Source organism: Nansenia antarctica, assembly GCF_963989245.1.
Source record: "Nansenia antarctica genome assembly, chromosome: 15".
Taxonomy (NCBI): Eukaryota; Metazoa; Chordata; class Actinopteri; order Argentiniformes; family Microstomatidae; genus Nansenia; species Nansenia antarctica.
In genome coordinates, this window is record NC_137685.1 from 18,205,831 (window position 1) to 18,229,035 (window position 23,205).

The 23,205-nt window shown below is 48.2% G+C and overlaps 1 protein-coding gene across 1 annotated transcript; it reads right to left on the reverse strand.

The window, feature by feature from the left end:
* Nucleotides 1–10,474: 10,474 nt before the first annotated feature.
* On the reverse strand, nt 10,475–17,121 carry LOC308171213 (neuronal acetylcholine receptor subunit alpha-4-like; the record flags this gene model as incomplete). The annotated part of the gene is made up of 8 exons (XM_080546058.1): nt 16,993–17,121; nt 16,663–16,707; nt 16,431–16,540; nt 15,468–15,684; nt 14,430–15,113; nt 14,016–14,108; nt 13,544–13,774; nt 10,475–10,600 (listed from the first exon to the last, which is right to left on the reverse strand). The coding sequence occupies exons 2-8, from the start codon at nt 16,690–16,692 to the stop codon at nt 10,475–10,477; spliced, it is 1,491 nt and encodes a 496-aa protein (XP_080402184.1). The 5' UTR covers nt 16,693–16,707; nt 16,993–17,121.
* Nucleotides 17,122–23,205: the final 6,084 nt, after the last annotated feature.

Below are 23,205 nucleotides of genomic sequence, written 5' to 3' on the forward strand. Positions count from 1 at the left end.
CGCACCGACCGCGTCCAGCGAGCTGTCACGCGCCCCACTACCTATCGTGCCGGAACGACCCCGCCCCCTTCTCTGCCCATGCTGCCTCCTCTCGTGGCTACTTCCGGGGCTGGGGAGCCCATGGAGATCGGCCGCTCTCGGCTCTCGCGAGAGGAGCGAGAACGGAGGCTTCTCAACAAGCAGTGCCTGTACTGCGGCAAGGAGGGGCACATCATCCGGGCGTGTCCTGTCCGGCCAAAAGACCCAGCTCACCAGTAGGGGGCATACTGGTGAGCAACACCTCTCTCTCTCAGCCCCAGGTCACCCCCAGTCGCCTATTCCCTGCCACTCTCACCTGGGGGAAGGACACCCTGTCTGTCAGCGCCCTCATCGACTCCGGGGCTGATGGTTGTCTAATCGATGAAAACTTAGTCCACCAGGCGGGCATCCCCCTAGTCCTTCTAGACCGCCCCATCATGCCTAGGGCCATTGATGGCCGTTCCCTAGGAACTATCACCCACATCACTGGGCTTATATCTCTTACGATCTCCGGGAATCATACCGAGGAGATCCGGTTCTTTGTCCTTCAGACCCCCACGTCTCCCCTGGTGCTGGGTAGACCCTGGCTCGAGAGACATGAACCTCACATCTCCTGGGCTTCGGGCCAGATCCTAGGCTGGAGAGGTACGTGTTACGCCTCCTGCCTTCGCTCCGCCCTGTCTCCCTCTAGCGACCCCAAGTCTAAGATCACTCCGCCTGACCTCACCGGGGTTCCTCCCATCTACCACGACCTAGCCCAGGTGTTCAGCAAGGACAAGGCACTCTCCCTTCCACCCCATCGCCCGTATGACTGTCCTATAGACCTCCTGCCTGGTGCCACCCTTCCTAAAGGTAGACTTTACAGCCTCTCACTCCCTGAAAAGGAGGCGATGCGTAACTACATTACGGAGTCCATCAACTCTGGTATCATCCAGCCCTCCTCCTCTCCCCTCGCGGCTGGATTCTTCTTCGTATCCAAGAAGGACGGTGGGCTCAGACCTTGCATTGATTTTCGGGCTCTGAATGACATTTCTGTAAAGAACCGTTATCCCCTTCCCCTCATTAGCTCCACCTTCGAACCCCTCACCCATGCCAAGGTATTCACCAAGCTGGACCTACGTAACGCCTACCATCTAGTCCGCATCAGGGAGGGGGACGAGTGGAAGACCGGGTTTAACACCCACCTCGGCCATTTTGAATACCGCGTCATGCCTTTTGGTCTATCTAATGCCCCTGCTATTTTCCAGGCCCTGGTCAACGATGTCCTTCGGGACATGTTAAACATTTTTGTTGTTGTGTACCTTGACGACATTCTTATTTTTTCTCGGTCCGTGGAGGAACACCACCAGCACGTCCGGCTAGTCCTGCAGAGACTCCTGGAGAACCGCTTATTCGTGAAGGGGGAGAAGTGCGTTTTCCACACCAGCTCGGTCACCTACCTGGGTAATGTGGTGGAGGACGGACAGATGCGGGTGGACCCTGCCAAGGTCAAGGCCGTCGTGGAGTGGCCTCAGCCCACGGACCGGACCCAACTTAGACGCTTCCTGGGGTTCGCGGGATTTGTGAGGCGGTTCATTAAAGGGTTCAGCCAGGTCGCAGCGCCGCTCACTGCGCTTACCTCCACCTCACGGCCCTTCTGCTGGACCGCCGCTGCTGAGACCGCTTTCGGCACACTAAAACACCTGTTCTCCTCCGCGCCAGTGCTGATCCACCCCGACCCCGAGAGACAGTTCATCGTAGAGGTAGATGCTTCGGACACGGGGATCGGGGGGGTCCTCTCTCAACGGTCGGGGGAGGACCAAAAGATACACCCTTGCGCCTACTTCTCCCGGCGCTACGAACCCGCGGCCCAAAATTACGACGTGGGCAACAAGGAGCTGCTGGCGGTTCACGAGGCCCTGAGGGAGTGGAGACACTGGCTGGAGGGAGCCAAACTACCGTTCCTGGTGTGGTCTGACCATAGGAACCTCACTTACCTTGGGTCCGCCAAGAAGCTCAACTCTCGACAAGCCCGCTGGGCTCTTTTTTTTAGTCGTTTCGACTTCACCCTTACCTACCGTCCCGGCTCCAAGAACGTCAAAGCTGATGCTCTCTCCCGCCAGTTCCCCAAGGCGGATTCGGGTGTCGCTGAGGGGGGAGATACCATCCTGTCCCCGTCCCGGGTGGTGGGGTTCGTAACCTGGCCTGTCGAGGCTTTGGTGAGACAGGCTCAGCGGGCCGAACCAGACCCTAGGACCGGACCCCCTAACCGTTTGTTTGTGCCTACAGCTGTCCGAGCCAGGGTGTTGGAGTGGGGCCACTCCAGCTGCTTCGCTTGCCACCCCGGCGAGCGGCGGACGGCGGCATTCATCGGGAGGAGGTTCTGGTGGCCCAATCTCAGGGGGGACACCAGGGAGTTTGTGGCCGCCTGTACGGTGTGCGCCCGTAGTAAGGCCTCCCATCGGCCTCCTGCGGGTCTCCTGCAGCCTCTCCCGGTGCCCAGCCGACCGTGGTCGCACATCGCCGTGGACTTTGTTACTGGGCTCCCTGTCTCCCAGGGGTGCGACACCATTCTCACCATCGTGGACCGGTTCTCCAAGGCGGTCCACTTCGTTCCCCTCCCGAAACTGCCCACAGCGGCCGAGACGGCGGACCTCCTAACTCTCCACGTCGTACGCCTCCACGGGATCCCCTCGGATGTGGTTTCTGACCGGGGCCCCCAGTTCGTCTCCAAGGTCTGGCGGGCCTTCTGCAGAGGCATTGGGGCCACCACCAGTCTCACCTCCGGGTACCACCCTCAGTCCAATGGGCAGGCCGAGCGTGCCAACCAGGCTCTGGAAGCCGCTCTCCGATGTGTCTCCGCCCACAATCCCTCCTCCTGGGCGAAATACCTGCCGTGGGTGGAGTACTCCCTCAACACTATGGAGAGCGCCGCCACTGGTATGTCCCCATTCGAATGTTCCCTGGGTTACCAACCCCCTCTGTTTCCCCAACAGGAGCTGGAGGTGGCGGTCCCAACCACCAGGGCCCATCTCCGCCGGTGTCGCAACGTGTGGAGGACCGCCAGGGCGGCGTTGCTCCGCGCCACCGAGCGCGCCCGGCGGAGCGCGAACCGGCGGAGGGTGCCGGCCCCTGACTACCAGCCAGGTCAGAGGGTTTGGCTGTTGGCCCGGGACCTGCCCCTCCAGACCTCCCAAACCTCCACCCGGAAACTCAACCCCCGGTACGTTGGTCCCTATCCCGTGGACCGTATCGTCAACCCCACGGCGGTACGTTTGACCCTTCCTCCCTCCCTCAAAATACACCCGGTGTTCCATGTCTCCCAGCTTAAACCTGTGGCCGCCAGCCCTTTGTCTTCCCCCAGCCCGGCTCCGCCGCCGCCCCGTGTCCTGGATGATGGGGACCCGGTATGGACGGTAAACAAACTACTGGAGGTCCGCCGCCGGGGTCGCGGGTTTCAATACCTAGTGGACTGGGTTGGCTACGGGCCCGAGGACCGGACTTGGGTGCCTGCGTCCTATCTCGCCGACCCGTCCTTATTGGAGGATTTCTACCGAGCCAACCCCGGGGCCCTGGGTCCGTCGTCCGGTGCCTCCCCTGAGGAAGGGGGTACTGTTGTGCCTCCTAATCTGACACGCCCCCGTGAGCCTCGTTCTGGCGCCCCCTCCCGGCCGGATTGAGTGGGCCGGATCTCTGGCTCTGTTTGCAGCAGGTGTGGGCTATTACCGTTCAGCCCAGCTGTCCCAATCACCACCTGGACAACCGCCTACTTAACCCTGCTACAGACAGAGATCCAACGCTTGAACATAACTTTCTGTATGGACCCCCTCTGACTACTCTCTTCTGGATTTCCCTCCCTGGCTCGACCCTTGGACTCCCCTCTGGACTACTCTCTCATGGATCACTCTCCCTGGCCCGAAAAGGATCTCGGACTTTGCTCACTAGGGTAGTATCGCAGCACATAATACAACACCCCTGACCTCATACACGCACACACACATAGTATAATTACACACCCCATAACTATCGCCTGCATCACACCTTAGGTTTGTTTTTCCACTAGTTAGTGTAGGGCCTATTTCTTTTTGTATATCATCCTTAATAAATCATTATATATTCTCCTGGCCTCTGTCTCTGTTTCTCTGGGGTTCCACCACATTTGGCTTTTCCAGTTTCAAGGTGTGCATAACACTGATTGGCATCTGTGAGAGCCACATTTCAGGTTTTATAAGGGGTTGATTTTCTTGTCACCATACCAGGTAGACAATAAAAAAAAGTTCTATAGCATTCACTCTCTGTTGGTATTTTTTCCTGTTTTACAAAGGTTTTGAGCAGTGCCAGACTAAGTGTTAGCAATAATTTTACATCGAGGTGAGTATGCGGCTCAAAAAACATGTTTTTTTGTTTTGTTTTTTCAAACGCCGTGGTATCGGATCGGTACTCGGTATCGGCACGTACTGCACGGTCAGGTATCGGTATCGGGATCAAAAAATGGTATCGGAACAACACTAGTTTCAACGCACCTGTTTGTTTGTAGTTCCTCCGTTTGCAAAGACTCTGGACCTTTCCATGAATTGAAGTGGTCTTGTAATCCAAAGTCCAAATAAAAGTAACAAACGAAAGTAATATAATATATTATGTTGGTGTGGTGTGGTATGTATGCGTATGTAAATGTTTGTTTGTATGTGTGTCACTTCTGGGTCGGGCCTATCCCCGATCGGAATTCGATAGCAAAGTTATCAAACAAAGTTGTCAAACAAAATAACTTGTATCAAACCAAAACGTGTATCAAACAAAACAATAAATGTTTTCTAATGTGGTGGTGGTTGAAAAACTGTGTCGCACCCTCACGTGTCAGGACTCATCAAGCCCAAGCAAGGAGTACTTTAAATCAATGAAACGAAAATATGATTGAACATGACTGACTGGTTGATATTAAACTGGTTTAAATGATTATTGACACAATTAATGTATGGATTGTCATTCGATGTTGTCTCTCTGTTTTTGTTGTAGCTAATTGTGCATTCAGTATTAGATGTGTGTGCAATGTGAGATTACAAATAAATTGCACTACTCGAACCAATGATTAATTAGTCTGTTCTCATTTATGTTGACCATCGTGTAAGGGTTTGAGTCAATAATATTTCACTTGAATATGCATGCCTACACATTATTCCAAGTGCCTGTTAGCTGCGACGTTTGCAGGAAAAGTGCTATACAAATACATGTTATTATTATATTATTATTATCGACATCGAAGCTTACACTTATTCAACGTCTATGCGTTTTACTCAAGTGTTTTTTTTCCGTCTTTTTTTTTTTTAAATGTATTTTTGTTATCAGGATATGGGCTATTGTTTAGCAGGAGTCAGCCACCTGTTTGGTGGTGGCGTTGTGTTGTGTGTAATTAACAAGCTCTAAACGGAGATAGAACCTTATCATTCTAAACGGAGATAGAACCTTATCATTCTAAACGGAGATAGAACCTTATCATTCTAAACGCAGATAGAACCTTATCATTCTAAACGGAGATAGAACCTTATCATTCTAAGCTCACGATACATAGCGACCCAGACGCACGCTGCTTTTTGGCCATGCTTCCAGGCGACTAGCCTACACGTGCTGTCGGAACCAAAAGTGACAAGTGCACGGTAGTGTTCAGGTAGTCAGGTGTTCAGACGCGTCAGATGTGGCCAGGGACACGGCCCAGCTGACCGGGCCAGGAGACACTCACACACTCACACACTTTATAAAACTGACTCAACCTAAAAGGAGTTCGTTTCGTTTGACGGATATTCTGTATGACATTATTACTAAGTCAAATCCATCAACTGAAGATAACTCGTGAGTTTAGAATGATAAGGTTCTATCTCCGTTTAGAATGATAAGGTTCTATCTCCGTTTAGTAGAGATGCTCCGATCAGGGTTTTTGGTGCCGATCACCGATCACCGATCACTGGAATCAGTGATCTGCCGATCCGATATCACCGATCACCGATCACAGCGTCGAAAATGGCAATTGAAGCATTCTATTTATTGTGTAGCATTATTTATGTTTTTAATTATTCTTAACACCATTGACATTGTATATTAAGTATTCAAATGAAATTAGGAGATGAGAAAGTATCATGAATTGACAACCATCTGTTTTATTGAATTCACAACCACCTGTAGCTTACTTCAGGAAAAACAAATAAAATGTGAAAATAAAAATCATAATAAATAAAATGTACACTGTCACATCAAATGTGCAACATTCCACTCGAATGAGAGGAACTAGGGGCTCTTAGAGAACTTGGAGCTTATACTGTAGCTTTCCTGAGGAACAATAAACATACCCAAACTAAACTGCAACATAAACAGGCTATAGCCAAATATAAAATACTGTTTCAAGTCAGTCAGTTTCAAGTCATATTTAGGAGGAGATAAGACAGCAAGTCAGCAATAATCAATAAAACAAAAAAACAAAACATTTCACCTAAGGAGATTTCAGACTCAAACCTTACTTCTGATTAAGCAGCATCACTGTCAGATTAGCCTTGAGAAATACAAGCATCTCAGCGTTTTTGGCACTCAGCCTGTTCCTCTTATCATCTCAAATATGTCCTGCTATGCTAAAAAGTCGCTCGCTATCTACACTTGTGCAAGGTGCACAGAGAAAGACCTAAAACTCTCGCGCTAATAGTTGTTGTTGCTATGGACCTTAGTCTAGCTTAGTGACTTCCTGCTCGCGGGGTCACATGACGTCGCTGAACACTACCTACACTACGCTCGTGAAGTCGCGCTGGAACTCTGACCAGCACTCGTGGAACACCTCTCGTCCAATCAAAGCACTCGGTCCCTTTATGACGTCGAGCCCAGTGTGCGCTTCGGCGCTCTCGGAGCGAATCGCCGAACGCAGCAAATGCCGTATGATATTCGTGGTATTGAAAGTCCTTGCGTGCGTTCCTCCGCGAGGAATTTCTTTTGCGCAGACATTACAAACTGCATATTTGTTGTCTCTTTCCGACACTGTGTAATATTTCCAGACTGGCGACGCCATTTTGTTAACTGATCGGTAGTGTTTGATCGGCCGTTTTGAGAACTCCGATCAAAACCGATCAAGGCCATATCGGCCGATACCGATCGGCGCCGATCAGATCGGAGCATCACTACCGTTTAGAATGATAAGGTTCTATCTCCGTTTAGGGCAGTTCAGAGATATTGAGCGTCAAAGTTTTTACATTCCATTATGTTCTGTGAGATGGAACCTTTGTATTTTATGAACTGTTTGCGTCCACTCGCCATGTTGAGCGATGTTGCTATGATACTTTTTGCCCGTCAGGTTGGTGGTTGCTAGGGAAGAAACCACGTGACTGAAAGCTATGAATACCGGTGTTTACTGATTACCGTAATGCTGCAAGCGGTGCGGCTTTGTAGTTTACCAGTCGTACTGAAACATTTTGACAGAGCGCCTTGAGCGCCGTGTACAACCAGTATGGATCAACAAATTAACCAATTGATCCATATATAAGGCGCTCCGGGTTATAAGGCGCACTGTCGTTTTTTTGGAAAATTAAAGGCTTTTAAGTGCGCCTTATAGTGCGGAAAATACGGTAATGGAAATGCAATTTTCTTGTGAGCAAAAACAAGACACCCCCCACATGTATTGCTACTTTGTGTATTGCTACTCTGTGTGTAAATGATTAGAACATTGTTAGAGAGGATTTTGGAGGAGCCTGTCTTATTTAAACCTCAGACATTTAGTTTGGTTTGCTCTTGATTGTTGAAGTGAGTGGTGTCACCATGGAGAGATAAATCGAGCTCTCTGAGGCCTGCAGAAAGAGGGTTGTAGATGTGTATGAGTCTGGGAAGGGATTTATAAAGATCTCCAAACAATTAGAAATCAGCCATTCCACTGTCCTGAAAATAATTTACAAGTGGAGAACATTTAAAACAACTGCCAACATGGCCAGGTCAGGCCGTCCAAGCATTTTCAAACACCATGACTTCTGGAACAATGTGTTTTGGATGAAGTATTTATGCACAGTAACAGAAGACTTGTTTGGTACAAACCAAAGACAGCATAGAACCTCATACCAGCTGTGAAGCATGGGGGTGGAAATGTAAGCAACTTACCATGAGAGGAAGGGGGTTGTGGAGTACCCTGTGCCAGTGGTAAATGTCTCCACAACTCCCTGCCCTCGAATGGTTAACTGCTTTTCTACAAAAGCTACCACATAATATAAAAAATACACAGATGTAACATTATTAAAAATACACAGTTGTAAGTTGTAACATTAAATTCATTTATTTACAATCATTAATCATTTCTTGACTTACTTGACTTAGGTCCTTTTTCTTCGGGTGTGAAGAGTAGGGCCTCCGACGAGTTTACGCCACCGGTCTCTGTCCCTCGCCACAGCGGCCGCCGCCTTCCGGGGTCTCAGACCCGGCATGTCCCGCTGCCTCTCGACGGTTCTCCTCCAGGTTTCTTTGGGGCGTCCCCCTTGTTCTTCGTCCATCAGGGGTCCATCTGAGGGCTATTATATATTATATATTATATATTATATTATAGCCTATGCGTTGACGGTCATCCGGGCTTTTCCTCAACACGTGGCCGATGTACTTCCATCTTCTCTTTCTGATCTGCGTGCTTACCTACCATCTCTATACCAGCACGTTCTCTCACTTCTTCGTTTGACACCCGTGTATATATATATCCTTCCGCCACAGAATATAGTCCCATAAACAACATTAACGATTGCATTGTAGGCTTGGCCACAATTCACTGGCCTTTGAGCCAACTTGTTCGTGATTGGTGCCTTGGAATGCCACTCCAGATTGGTAGACTGCTATTGGCTTAACAGTGGGCGGAGTCAGCACAGGTGTTCTTAATCAGATTGATTGGGAGGCGCATTGATACTGGAAATGCGGTCGGAGCTGAACTGAAGGGAGTTGGGGGTATTTACCACTGTTGCTAGCCAATCAGAATCCAGTATCAAAACATGCTGTTGGAGAAGTCATTGCTCACCATCATAGAATCCACTATGAATTCTATATTGTATCACAGAGTGCTTGAGGAAAATGTGAGACCATGCAAAATTGAAGCTAAAGCAGATGTGGACCATGCAACATGACAATGACCCAAAACATTCCAGTAAATCCACCAACGAACGGCTCAAAAGAAAGAAATGGAGAGTTCTGGAAAGGCCAAGTGAAAACCCGGATCTGAATCCTATTGAGATGCTGTGGGGTGATTTGAAACGGGCTGTGCATGCAAGACAAGACACCCCTCAAACACCACACATCTGGAATAACGCTGCATGGAGGAATGGGAAAAACTGTGTCAGAGATTTAATTGAGGTTATTTCAGCCAAAAAGTGCAATACCCAGCTATGAGGGCAAGTTAGTTTTCATTGTTTTGTTTTTAACACATTCACTTACTTTCAGAATGTCCTTTTTGGCCATTTATTTGTTATTTATTATATCTCATGGACCTCAATATATCCTGTGTATCAACAGCCAGTCCAGGTGTGTCCCAATGATCTAAAGCAGCAGCGTCCTCCTCTCTCTATCTACATGTCCTTTATGCTAACTGACCTGGAAAGAATTAGGCACCTTTAAATCATTTAGAAATCACCTAAAACAGTGGATGATCAACACACACATCTGTCAACATTGAAATGTCCTGTCCTATACCTGTATGTCATGTGTACCGCCTGTCTGTGTACCGCCTAACATGTCTTACCTGTACAGTCTGTGTTGCTTGTTTTTAGTCTGCTTATCGTGCGTATATGTTGCTTGCTCTTTTAACCCCCTATGTTATGCCCTTAAGCTAAATGCTTGTCCTGTCTACTTTTTTGTGCCTAGGTCTACCTATATTTTATCTTTTAAATGTACTTTTTTCCTCCAGGGAGCCGTATAAGACATCATGGCATAGGGACTGCGGATGAAAACTAGCTTTCGGGCTAACTCTGGTGTATTTACAATTTATTTTTGTTTTATTAATATGCACTGTCCCTTGAATAAATAAATGAATCTGAATCTGAAACACAGGACAGAAGAAGACAAGAGGGAGGACGACTTTCAGCTGATGGTTTCATCTGTTCAGGTCTATAATGTCAGTGCAGAAGAACAGTAGGAGACAAAGGGAGACGTAAAGGCAGCACTCAAGTTGAGGGGGGATGAGGGGGGATGGCATCCCCCCCTGAAATAAAAACAGTCAAAATCATCCCCCTTCTAAAACTGCCCTCCCCCCTTTCTATCCCTTATGTCATTTTATCAATGAACGTGGCATTACTGCTATTTCAACATTTAGTTTTGCGCATATTGAGTAAAATACTGTGGGCGAGGGAGGGGGCACGCACACATGCAATGACATTTTTACCAAGTCACTGACACTGTGGGGATGCTAAAATTGTCCCCATATGATAAAATCCACCATCCCCCCTGATTGTCTTTTCCAACTTGAGTACTGAGTAAAGGAATGGAGCTTCTAGATCATTCCAGCCAGCCAAGGAGGCAGGAAGAGGCCGACGGTCCCCAGGATGCACACCAAGATGAACACACAGAGGAAGATGCGGTCGATCACCATGGCGACATACTTCCACTCCTGCTTGACCTGGAAGGCAATGGACACAACAATACATCCGTGTCTCAGTCCAGTCAGAGAATAAGACAAGACAATGTTGATTATTAGTTCTGTTATTATGATCATAATGTTTCCTTATTATGTGAACCGGTTTTAACTCTGTTGTAGTGTGTTGTTGTGTAGTGGTCATGTGACCTTGAAAAAGGTAGCCACATCATGAAGTCACTGGCATCATTTATGGTGTGTGTGTGTGTGTGTGTGTGTGTGTGTGTGTGTCAGGCACGTGCCGTGAGCTTTTAGATTGGGTAAGCATAAGATATAGAAATACATGTAATTACACATACACGCTATCAGTGAACGCAGTTTCAAGGAAATGCAATTTTGATGCCCTAGAACCCGCTAATAAACTGTAGTGTCACTTTGTGATCAGATTACCAAAAACAAAAAAAACAGTTGCCAGTTTCGACTATATCAGGGGTGCTCATTGTTCAAAGATCTTTTCAAGTAGCCAACCTACTGAAATCTACAAGTCCAGTTTCAACATCGCACACGCACACACGCACAACACAGACACACACCGTTTCCATCCTCCATAGTAAACACAACACACTTTCTTTTCACACTTTGTCACACAGGCACTTGACATCACATCACAGACCCTCCCTCTCAAAGTACTCAAACCATATAAACAAGCACAGATCGCCACCAGCCTCGCGAATCATATACATCATATAAACCGCTCATACCAGGCTTGCTGTAGCCGCTGGCGACTCTCCCTTTCTGGGTCAGTGTGAACATCGGTGAGCGAGCGGCCGGGCGGCCTTTAGCCAGTAGTCAGGCACGCGGGAAGGTATTTTGACTGGGGGTGCTGAGGTGCTGTCTATATACGCTACAGGAGAAAAAGTTGCCAGGGAAAAAATTATAACGATTTCTCTCCCTCCCTCCCTCCCTCTTGCTGATTGCTCGTTCGCTCACACGCACACAGTGGCATAACGACGGGCCCCAATGCACGGGCAATAATAGTTAAGCACGCACGCACCCACACACTACAAAGACGTAACGTTAAATATTTTACCAACAATGTGTTGGAATTTACAGTAATTTCCACTCAGCTCACAGTGTCCCACAATGTCCACAAACATGATGTTGACCATTATTACAGACAGCACTCCATGTCGATTATTATTGCCTCTTAACGGAAGCCCTTCGCTGCCGAAGAATCGGATGGATCTGAATATCAGTTCTAACTTCTAATACGTTTCTGGCCGTCTGTTGCTCTTTCTCAACAACGTCCGACAGTAGAGCATTAATGGGAGTGTTGTTAAGCTCAGCATCTTCTTCCAACTCCACTTCAATTGTTCTGGCTGATTTAGCATTTTTGCTAAAGAACTCAGAGATTCCCTAGCAAGATATGACCATGTGATCACTAACATTAAAACTAACAAACACATTTTTACATTTATTACAAAAAACACATTTATTTTTATTCCCAAAAGCAACAATAGTTATTATATTGTTTTAAATTATTGTTTGAATAATATTTTTATTTTTTAAATTCAGGCAGGAGGAGCTCCTTCTGCCTGCCGCTAGGGGGTGCTGCAGCACCCTCAGCACCCCCCTTCCCGCGTCCCTGCCAGTAGTTGTGTTTTTCCAGTCCAGTCCAGTCTACGAAATCCCTTTAGGTCGCTGACAGTAATGTCCATATTCACAAAATCAAGCAAGTTATCCTTATTGATTATTATTATTTAGATCGTTTGAGCTAGCTGGCATAAGCTATTCTGCCGGGCGAGAGGTGAAATGTTAAGTGAACTTGAAAGTGATAAGAGCCAATCAGTAGCTCTTATCGGAATGAAAGACCTACTCTGATTGTCTGTAAGCATGCTTACCCTGGTCACATTAAACAGCGGGTTGAGGCATCGGAAAAAAATAAAAAAGAAATTTTCACGCATTCGAATGTACGCGAGGGAAAGCAGAGAGCGGAGTGCTTATATGCAAAGCAGAGTAGGGAGTGCTTTACTCCTACAGGTGGCGCTAAAAATGCAACGTCAAAATGAATGACTCCTGCTGCCCTGGGACCTAAAATACGACTCTTTTAATGAAAACAAACAAACGGTTACATGCACTTTTATTTTAATATTTTCCTTTTTTCTTTTTTCGTTGGGTAAGCACTGCTTACCCTGCTTATATGGACGGCACGTCCCTGGTGTGTGTGTGTGTGTGTGTGTGTGTGTGACATAGATGGTCAATCATTAAATACACATTTCATACAGACAGTAAAAATGATTGGGCTCTATTTTCAGCCGGCATATAACAGAAGCAGGTCCAAGCGCAGGTGTATTGTTTAGTTTGCGTCGGCAGTAACAGGTGAAAGTACCACAGTGCTAGGCTAGGGGGCGCTGTCTCGCATGCACTCAGGTGGGCTGAATAGCGGTCAGGTGCACTGAACAATTCTGGCCTTAAAATTAGCACTAATATTACAGACACGCCCCCCCCTAACACCAGCTCCCACGTTCGCACTAGAACTAGTTTTTTTTACGTAGAACAGCACAGAACCCATAAGGTTGTGAACGAATTGATTTCTCTTCCAAAGCATGTTAGCGTGCAACACAAAACATTACACCATACTGTTATTAGTCAACCATATTCTTATTCAGTCACTCATCCACCTAATGTAAAAAGGGTAGGCGCATTAATATCGTTTTTTGTTTGGTACTTTTGAGTTTTCTGTTAAGATGCGTAAGTGACATTTTGTTTATAAAAGTTGCAATGTTTTGATTATGTACTCATGGGGAAAAACCATACATGTAAAAAGGGTAGGCGCAATAAGCCATGGCTTCAGCCTACACCTTTTTGGTCCTGGTGTTACGCATTGTGACTGTGTACATTTTTTATGTTTTTAATGTTTTTAATGTTTAATATCTGTATTATGAATTGATCAAAATAAACATTCTCAATCAATCAATCAAAACCTACAGAGAAGTCCATGTCCTCGGCTCGGAGGTGGTCAGCGATGTACTGCACCCCCTCCACAGCCTTCCACAGGGAGGGGGACAGGGAGAGGAGACCCTGGGCATCCCCGGAGTTGCTGGAGCCTCCAGCCTTGGTGGCGTCTGCCCGGCCTGGACCCCCGCCGCCTCCTGTGTGACGCCTACACAGGACAGGACAGCTCTGCCTCCTCTCCTCCCCCAGGGGGTGGGGCTGGTTCTGGGAGAGAGGCTGTGGCTTACTGAGGCTTTTACCATTCAAGCTCTGCGATGGAATACAATGAAAATAGAATAGAATAGAATAGAATGAGCATTTTCGATTTTTTGGGGGGGACAAGCTGATATTTGTCTTCTGCCTTTGCTGACCCTCCAACACATACGCACACATACTCATACACACACACACACACACACACGCACACCTCTAAACTGGGGGTCCTGAACCAGCATCCATGCATTACCTTGGAGGCCACCTCGTGCAGGCTGCAGTACTGGATGCTGCGAGAGCGACCGCGGACAGAGCTCTGGGGCCTCTCTCTCTCTCCCAGGCCATACTGCACACTGAGGGAACGGAGCTTAGGCCTGGCCTGGCAGTGGTGGTGGTGGTGGTGGGGGTGGTGGGGGTGGTGGTGGTGGGGGTGGGGGTGGTGGTGGTGCTTCTCCCTGGCGCGACGGAGGTGGGGGTGGAGGGGAGGAGGAGGAGGAGGAGGCGGTGTGGAGCAGCCTGGCTGGGTGGAAGAGAAGGAGGAGGAGGAGGAGTGGGGTGGTGGTGGGGGTTCCTCCAGGAGGATGGTGTACTGGCTGTGGCTGGAGGAGAGTGACCCGCCCAGACCCGTCTCCGTGCGCCGACCCAGGGAGAGAGAGGACGAACGGGCCAAGCTGTCCTGGGGGGCACCCTGGGGGGAGGTGGCGGAGGAGGAGGTGGAGGGGGAGAAGTAGGGCTCGTCCCCGGCCCCGGGCCCAGAACACACACCGCTACCCCAGACGCCACCCCCCCCCGCGCCGCCGCCGCGGCCGACCCTGGTGCGCATCATCTCCACGAGCTTCCCGCCGTTGACCTCTTTGACCACGGCCGGAGGACGCCGTATGCACAGGACGCCGGGCACGACCTCCAGGAAGACGGCGCGCACCCAGCGCGGCATGGTGTGCGTGCGCGGCGAGCGGTGGTGCACGTTGAGCACGAAGATGGTGATGATGATGGAGAGGGTGACGAAGATCATGGTGAAGAGGAGGTACTCGCCGATCAGCGGGATCACCAGCGAGGTGGAGGGGATGATCTCGGTGATGAGGAGGAGGAAGACGGTCAGGGAGAGGAGGACGGAAATGCACAGGGTGATCTTCTCGCCGCAGTCGGAGGGCAGGTAGAAGACCAGGACGGTCAGGCAGGAGATGAGGAGGCAGGGGACGATGAGGTTGATGGTGTAGAAGAGAGGGAGCCTCCGGATGAGGAAGGAGTAGGTGATGTCGGAGTAGACCTCGTGGCAACATTCGTACTTCTTGATGTTGTAGTTGGCCACGGCGCTGACGAGCACCCACTCGCCGCTCTCCCAGTAGTTCATCTGGCGGTCCAGAAAGAGGGGCAGGGAGAGATGGAGGAAGAGAGAGGAAGGGAGGGAGGGAAAGAGAGAGAGAGAACAAAAGAGAAAGAAAGCAAGAGAGAGAGAGATAGAGAGAGATGAGAAATGATAAAGGCATTCCGTTCATATTGACCCATAACAGACAATGTGTCCTCAACGTCACAGCCTGGAATGTAATGACAGGGGAAAAGAGCAGAATTCTCACCTGGTCCACGGTGCTGGTCACTCACCTGGTCCACGGTGCAGGCCCACTCCCCTGGTACACATTGGCTGGCCCACTCACCTGGTCCACGGTGCAGGCCCACTCCCCTGGTACACATTGGCTGGCCCACTCACCTGGTCCACGTTGCTGGCCATGCTGACCAGGTCGATCTTGGCTCTGTCGTAGGTCCACGAGCCGAACTTCATGGTGCAGTTCTGCTGGTCGAAGGGGAAGAAGGTGACGTCGATGCTGCAGGAGGACTTGTAGATGGCCGGGGGGACCCACTTGATCCAGCCGTCGTGGAAGAGGTGGGCCTTGGTCAGGTGGGTGACAGTGAAGTCACCGTCGGCACTGGAGAGGAGAGAGAGGGGAGTGTTGTGGATATAATTGATTCTTAATAGATTTAGTAGAACTTACAAACCACAAAGAGCTTAGATCAATTGTCTCCAAAGAGGCCTTTTATTAAGCCAATGTTTACATGAGCGCAGCAGCAAGAAGCAAGCAGGAAGCAAAAAGCCCCCGACGATGGGCGGGACTCATATTTATAGAACTGTCCTTGGTCATGAGGTCACCATTCTTGGGAACCAATCATATTATACAAATCTGTGATTACATAAGTTATGGGCCCTATCCATAGTCAGAATGATTCATTGCGCCACAAATCTTGTCTCATACCTTACAGGAAGGAAATGGGCCTTCCTTGAGTGCTAGATTCCGCCCTTACTTTAGAGAGACTTACATTTCTCAGTATAACATGATATAAAACCACTACAGGAGCCAAACGAATCACACATGTACTGTACATTCAAGCTACAAGCACGATTCGATTGGAGTGAGATTGCATGCAGATGGAGAGGTAGAGTATCTTAACTCCATGGTTAGTATGTGGATGGAATGTATATGTACAGCATTCTGTATTTAGGGTATTTGGATGGAGTTTTTTGTCTATTAGGGGAGGCCGGTTGAGGCATCAGCTACCTCCACCAGCCTTCCCTGATATGTATATACTATCATGTATTTGAGGGTGGTGGGTAGCCTGGATGTTGGGGGCTATAGTGGATCAATAATGACACTTTGGGGTGAAAACCTAAACGTACTTGTTGTACAGAACGATGTCTGGTCTCCATATGAGCTGTGAGGGGATCCTCATGGACGTGATGTTTTCATATTCTCTAGGGTTCCACCTCAGTTTGTAGTCGTACCACTCCTGAAAGAGCAGAACCAACAGTAACAGTATGGCAACACAAACAGACAACCTCGACACCAAATCGCTGTCCAAAAACTGCTGTTGTCGACAGTATCCATATGATTCAATGGAGAGATACTCACTTGTTTCACCCAGACATTTGTGGTCATCATTTGATTTTTCTCGTCCTTGGAGAAAAAGAACAATGAGACAGAGTTGGCTGTTGGAAGGGGATATGTACTGTATGATCACGGTCTTAAATGACTGATAAAGTGCAAATTCATGGTACCCCTTGAAAAGAAAGGTCACATGTTTCAAGTGTCATACTGTACTATTAGCACCACAGATTCTAATTTATTATGATAAGGGAACGTAATTATTATAATAATTACGTATCATTATTATAATAAGGGAACGTAGGATTTACAATGTAAATATCACAGGAGTGAAATCAATGGTTCATTGTCCCTCACCACGTCGATGAGCTGAGCGATGGACAGGCCGAAGCGTACGCTGACCACGTCAGTGGTGTTAGCCACGGGCCGTGCTAGCTTGTTGTAGCGGCTGAAGAGAGTGTTCAACAGCCTGTCCTCCGCCTGAGCCCTGGCCCCGGGGTGGGAACACTCTGGAGGAGGGGAGGGGGGAGAGGTGGGAGAGGGGAGGAGGGGGAGTAGGGGAGGGGGGAGAGGTGGGAGAGGGGAGGAGGGGGAGTAGGGGAGGGGGGAGAGGTGGGAGAGGGGAGGTGGGAGAGGGGAGGAGGGTGAGTAGGGGAGGGGGGAGAGGTGGGAGAGGGGAGATGGGAGGAGGGGGAGTAGGGGAGGGGGGAGAGGGGGGAGAGGGGAGGAGGGAGAGTAGGGGAGGGGGGAGAGGTGGGAGAGGGGAGGAGGGTAGAAGGAGGAGTAGGGGAGGGGGGAGAGGTGGGAGAGGGGAGGAGGGTAGAAGGAGGAGTAGGGGAGGGGGGAGAAGGGGGAGAAGGGGAGGGGGGAGAGGGGAGGAGGGGGAGTAGGGGAGGGGGGAGAGGGGAGGAGGGTAGAAGGGGGAGTAGGGGAGGGGGAGAGGGGAGGAGGGTAGAAGGGGGAGTAGGGGAGGGGGGAGAGGGGAGGAGGGTAGAAGGGGGAGGGGGCAGAGGTGGGGAGGGGGAGAGGAGGGTAGAAGGGGGAGAGGGGAGGGGGAGAGGTGGGAGAGGGGAGGGGGGAGAGGTGGGAGAGGGGAGGAGGGTAGAAGGATGTTGTTTGGGATGAGTAGGATAAGGATGAGAATTAGGGGGAGAAACAAAGGGGAGACAGAGAGACAGAGAGACAGTCAGAAATGAGAGGAAGATGGAAGATGGAGGGATGTGAAGAGGGGAAGGAAAAAGGAGTGATTTTAGCGGGAGGGGGGAAGAGGGAGAGAAGGAAGAAAAACAAACATTATTTTACATACAATTACACATTACACGTAAACATACAGTATTCATCGTAAAGTGTATATGCGACCTGCTTGGATTGTTTTACTAACGACACAGTACACGCTTCATGGTTCAATCCCATTTGATGTCCACCATTGATCAACCTCCAACCATCCAATCTCCATCTGCTTCATATTCCTCCCCTAAAATATAATGGATCAATACCAGCACAATGGAGCTCTTCATCTTTGGAGTTTGCATGCAGGGAGCATACACTACCTTCTCATCTATCCTTCTCTTGGCCTTCAATGTAATCCCTGCGTTCTCTACTAGAGTAATCCCATAATGGTAATACCAAGATGCCTTTCCCGTCAGTAATATCTGTACATGAACTTGAATGACCTACAAAACGAAGTCATATAACCATAGCGGTGGAGGCTGGTGGAGGTAGACATCGGAGGATGGGGCTCATTGAAATGCATGGAACGGAATAGGGAATGGTTCCTTATTCCATCCCATACGTTACAATGAGCCTGTCCTCCGATGTCTACCTCCACCAGCATCAAATTGCATGATGCAAGATGTGTGTTCTTTTGGCTACATCATGTGGCTTATACATTTGATAATGTGTGTATCATGACTTGGTTGTTTGAAAAGATCTACAAAATAATCTAATTTATGGTATAATTTGGGTTCATTGACCACTGAGACTACCTCTTCCCACTAGAGGGCGCTGTTACAACATAGAGTCCAACAGTTTCTACTAACCTTATGTGTGCGTTCTGCAACGTAAGATTAGATCAGATTCAACTTTATTGTCATTGCATTGTACAGAGTACTGAGACAACGAAGTGTAGTTTGGCATCTAACCAGATGCAAATAGTGGCATAGTGCAAAAGACATGATATTATAGACAGTGCATGATATTACAGTGTAAGGTATTACAGTGAGTATAAATACATTAGTATAATATATACATGAGATGAATATCAATATGATATGTACAGCTGAACAAGGGCAATAGGTATTGAGGTATGTTACATGTCATGTAAGTTGTATAATTGGAGACCAATAATTATGACCATAATAAATACAGTATGTGTAAACAAGCAGTAGTGCAACAAAAAGTTCAATTGAAGTCCTGAGTGTGCAGCCAGTAGAGGTATGGAGGGGGGGGTACACTGATACTGGGAGGTCATGTTCCTCTTGTTGGGGGGTGGAGGGAGGGTGGGGGGTTCAGCAGAGGAACAGTTGCAGGGAAGAAGAAGCTGTTCCTGAGCCTGCTAGTGTGGGAACGGAGACTCCTGTTCCTCCTCTCGGATGGTAAGATGATAAGCCCCACCACCTCTACACCAACACGGCAGTCGTGCTGCCCGATCACGTCTCTTCACAACACTGGCTCCCCGCTGGTGGAATGAGCTTCCCACGGCTGTCAGAACTGCAGAGTCACTACCCATCTTCCGTCGTAGACTGAAGACCCATCTCTTCAGGTTACACCTTAACTGCTCCTCCTGAGACATCTTCTGACCCTCAGCACGGCGTCTCCTGAAGACCCCCGCTTTTCCCCTCTACTGTGTCCCTAAAAACTTCTATTGCCCCCCCTTGTACTCTTTCTCTGTTTCTCCAGTGTAAAAAAAAAAAAAAAATCTAGGTTTAGAAGAAGGTGATAGAAGAAGGTTTTTCCTTCTATCAATGGCCCCTGGCCTGAGCTAGATTACTCTTCCTGCTACGACTGGTGGATTGATGATTCACTTGCTTAGTATTCAAATGTATTGATTGTAAGTCGCTTTGGAATAAGGCGTCTGCTAAATGCCAAAAATGTAAATGTAAAAATGTAAATGTAAGCCTCACTTTAACACATGTTCATATCAATGAGAGAATTGAGCTTTGGAACCCGGATCGTCAGTAGATACTGAGGTGAAGTATGATCATGTTAAACACATAACAATGTTATGTCGTGTAAAGGAATAGAATTAATTTGTAAAGTCAAGGTGAAGATAAAAAAATGATCTCCCACTGCAATCACTATCATTGCTCACAGTTTTTCAGAAGTAGAATTTTCCTCGGCTACGCTGTGGCTTATCTGTCAGCTGCTGAACTCTTGAACGTGTATCTATCTATGTACTCCCCCTTCACACTCCACAATACCTTTTTGCCTTTATGTGCAAGAAAGAGGGTCATAGGACATAATAAAACAAATCTATGTATAGCTGCTATTTACTGTACCTTGGCGAGGGAGAAAACACATCAGAATTCCCACGAGATGATAGAAGTCGATAGGAGACATATTGCTGAAGTTCCCAACTTCTCTTGTTGCCCATAACATGGAAAACAATCAACGTCTTCTCCTTTCGTTGAGCTGAACCACCATCTGTCTTTCACTCCTGGTTTCCTTTGATTGCCTTCCTCTGTTGACTGATTACCCGATCTTTACCTGATCTTTTTTTTTTTACAAAGTTGGCCCGAAAATCAACATTTAGAAAGTCTGTCACTCCTGTCTCTCCTCTGTCTGTCCCTCCTGTCTCTCCTCCTCCGTCCCTGAGTGATGTTGACTCCGGTCAGTCTGAGGCTGACTACTTTCCTGTTCCATCCAAATGAAAGACATCAAAATGATATCCTTGGGTGCAGGTCAAACATAAATGAATCCCCCCCCGCCCGCCCTCTCTCCCCATCCCCTTCTCTCTGTTTTCTCTCTCTCTCCCTCTCCCTCTCTCTCTCTCTCTTGTTTTAGTGTCTCCCTCTGTTGTCCTGTCTCTCTCCATTCCGTCGGTGTACTAGAGGGACCTGCTTTTCACTCACTCCCCTTTCATCTGTCTTTCACTCCATCACAAGACAAACAGCCACTCTCTCTCATCTCTCTCTCTCTCTCTCTCTCTCTCTCTCTCTCTCTCTCTCTCTCTCTCTCTCTCTCTCTCTCTCTCTCTCTCTCTCTCTCTCTCTCTCTCTCTCTCTCTCTCTCTCTCTCTCTCTCTCTCTCTCTCTCTCTCTCTCTCTCTCTCTCTCTCTCTCTCTCTCTCTCTCTCTCTCTCTCTCTCTCTCTCTCTCTCTCTCTCTCTCTCTCTCTCTCTCTCCCCTCTTCAGACCCAGGGAGAAACATTCCCCGCCTCAGGCACCTGCGTACTCTCACTCAGAATGGGTAGCAGGTCACATTCTTATTGTGTGCTTGCCACTATCCATTAAATGAGCTTCAACCCTCCTATCCATAGAAATGTCACAACAATATACTTCTTTTGTTGGTTGGCAGACTTTCATCTTACCGTTGCTATACAGTATGCATAGTACTCAAGTTGTAAAAGAAAATCAGGGGGGATGGTGGATTTTATCATAATGGGGACAATTCTAGCATCCCCACAGCGTCTGTGACTTCAGTGTCAGTGACTTGGTAAAAATGTCATTGCATGTGTGCGTGCCCCCCCCTCGCCCACAGTATTTTACTCAATATACGCAAAACTAAATGTTGAAATAGCAGTAATACCACGTTCATTGATAAAATGACATGGAAAGGGGGGATGGCAGTTTTAGAAGGGGGATGATTTTGACTGTTTTTATTTATGGGGGGATGCCATCCCCCCTCATCCCCCCTCAACTTGAGTGCTGAGTATGCATCAGGGGAGGCTGGTATGAACGGTGTCAAACATGTAGAGGCCCGTCCTCTGATTTCTACCTCCACTGGTATTGTTCATGAAGATGGGCATGCATCAAATGTGTGTGTGTAGGTCGACTGGCCCCACCACCTCTACACCAACACGGCAGTCGTGCTGCCCGATCACGTCTCTTCACAACACTGGCTCCCCGCTGGTGGAATGAGCTTCCCACGGCTGTCAGAACTGCAGAGTCACTACCCATCTTCCGTCGTAGACTGAAGACCCATCTCTTCAGGTTACACCTTATTAACTGCTCCTCCTAAGACATCTTCTGCCCCTCAGCACTGCGTCTCCTGAAGACACCCGCTTTCCCCTCTACTGTGTCCCTAAAAACTTCTATTGCCCCCCTTGTACTGTTTCTCTGTTTCTCCCCCCCCCAAAAAAAAGTTTAGAAGAAGGTGATAGAAGAAGGTTTTTCCTTCTATCAATGGCCCCGGGCCTGAGCTGGATTACTCTTCCTGCTACGACTGGTGGATTGATGATTAACTTGCTTAGTATTCAAATGTATTGATTGTAAGTCGCTTTGGAATAAGGCGTCTGCTAAATGCCAAAAATATAAATGTAAATGTAGGTCCGATATGATCAGGGGTGCACATAACTTTTTGGGGCCAGTGCTCAGAGGAGCACCTAGGGATGCTGCTTGGTGCTCCCCGAGCTCGCGAGTCACGACCCGTCCCACAGGATGGATGAAAAAGGGATACATGGATAACTTATATTAGCAAAACGACATTTATTCATAAATAAAGATGAACGAACAAATGATTGTGTGCAAAACAAAATAAACAAATGCAAAATCAAATGACTGCTCTTTAAGCATGAAAGTCTGTCAGACTCCTTTAAATACAATGAAATCAACTGACATCTCTTTAAGCACTGCTCTGTTCTGTAAACACTGAAATCAACTTTTCAACAAAAAGTTACAGCCTAAGCATTTACTTATGCTTAATCATCATCATCACTGCTCTCTTGACTGCTGTAAGTTATCACTGTCCTCAATTTCAACCATGGTAGAGGATGTTGTAGGGCAGGCCATCACTTTAAATAGCTCGTTATTTTGATTGTGCAACAAATACTTTTTTTTCTTATTTTTTCTAATAGAATTCCCAACCATATTCCCTGGGTCAGGGGTCTAGGTGCGATAATGAAGTTGTAAAACAAACGTCTGAACGTTTGAAAGCTTCAGAGAAAAGAAACGTGAAGTCCCTTGGTGTTGTTTTTCCTTTTAGCGACGAGTCGTTCGGGACTGAATTTTCACGTGTCGGCGTGATAACCGTGCGATACGCGATACGCGGAATGAAAGTATGAGTTACGATACTTTCCGAATGTTTTCGTGAGGGGAGTCGCCGTGGTCGTCGTGATGGATTACTCGTCGGGCCTTCGGCTGAGGGGACGGCAAATAGTTACTTACTGAGTGGGGCTTGCTTCTTGGACCCAGCTGTTGGTGCGCAAAAGCGCCTTCATGCCGCTGATCTGCCGCGCAGCATGCATTTTGGCGACGCATGCGCACTGGCGCACCAGTTATGTGCACCCCTGGATATGATGCACTTAGGCTTCGTTCACACGGCAGGTCTTGATGCTCAATTACGATTTTTTTACACAGATCCGATTTTTTTGTTTGGCAGTTCACATGACTTTTTAAATGTGACCTATTTGAC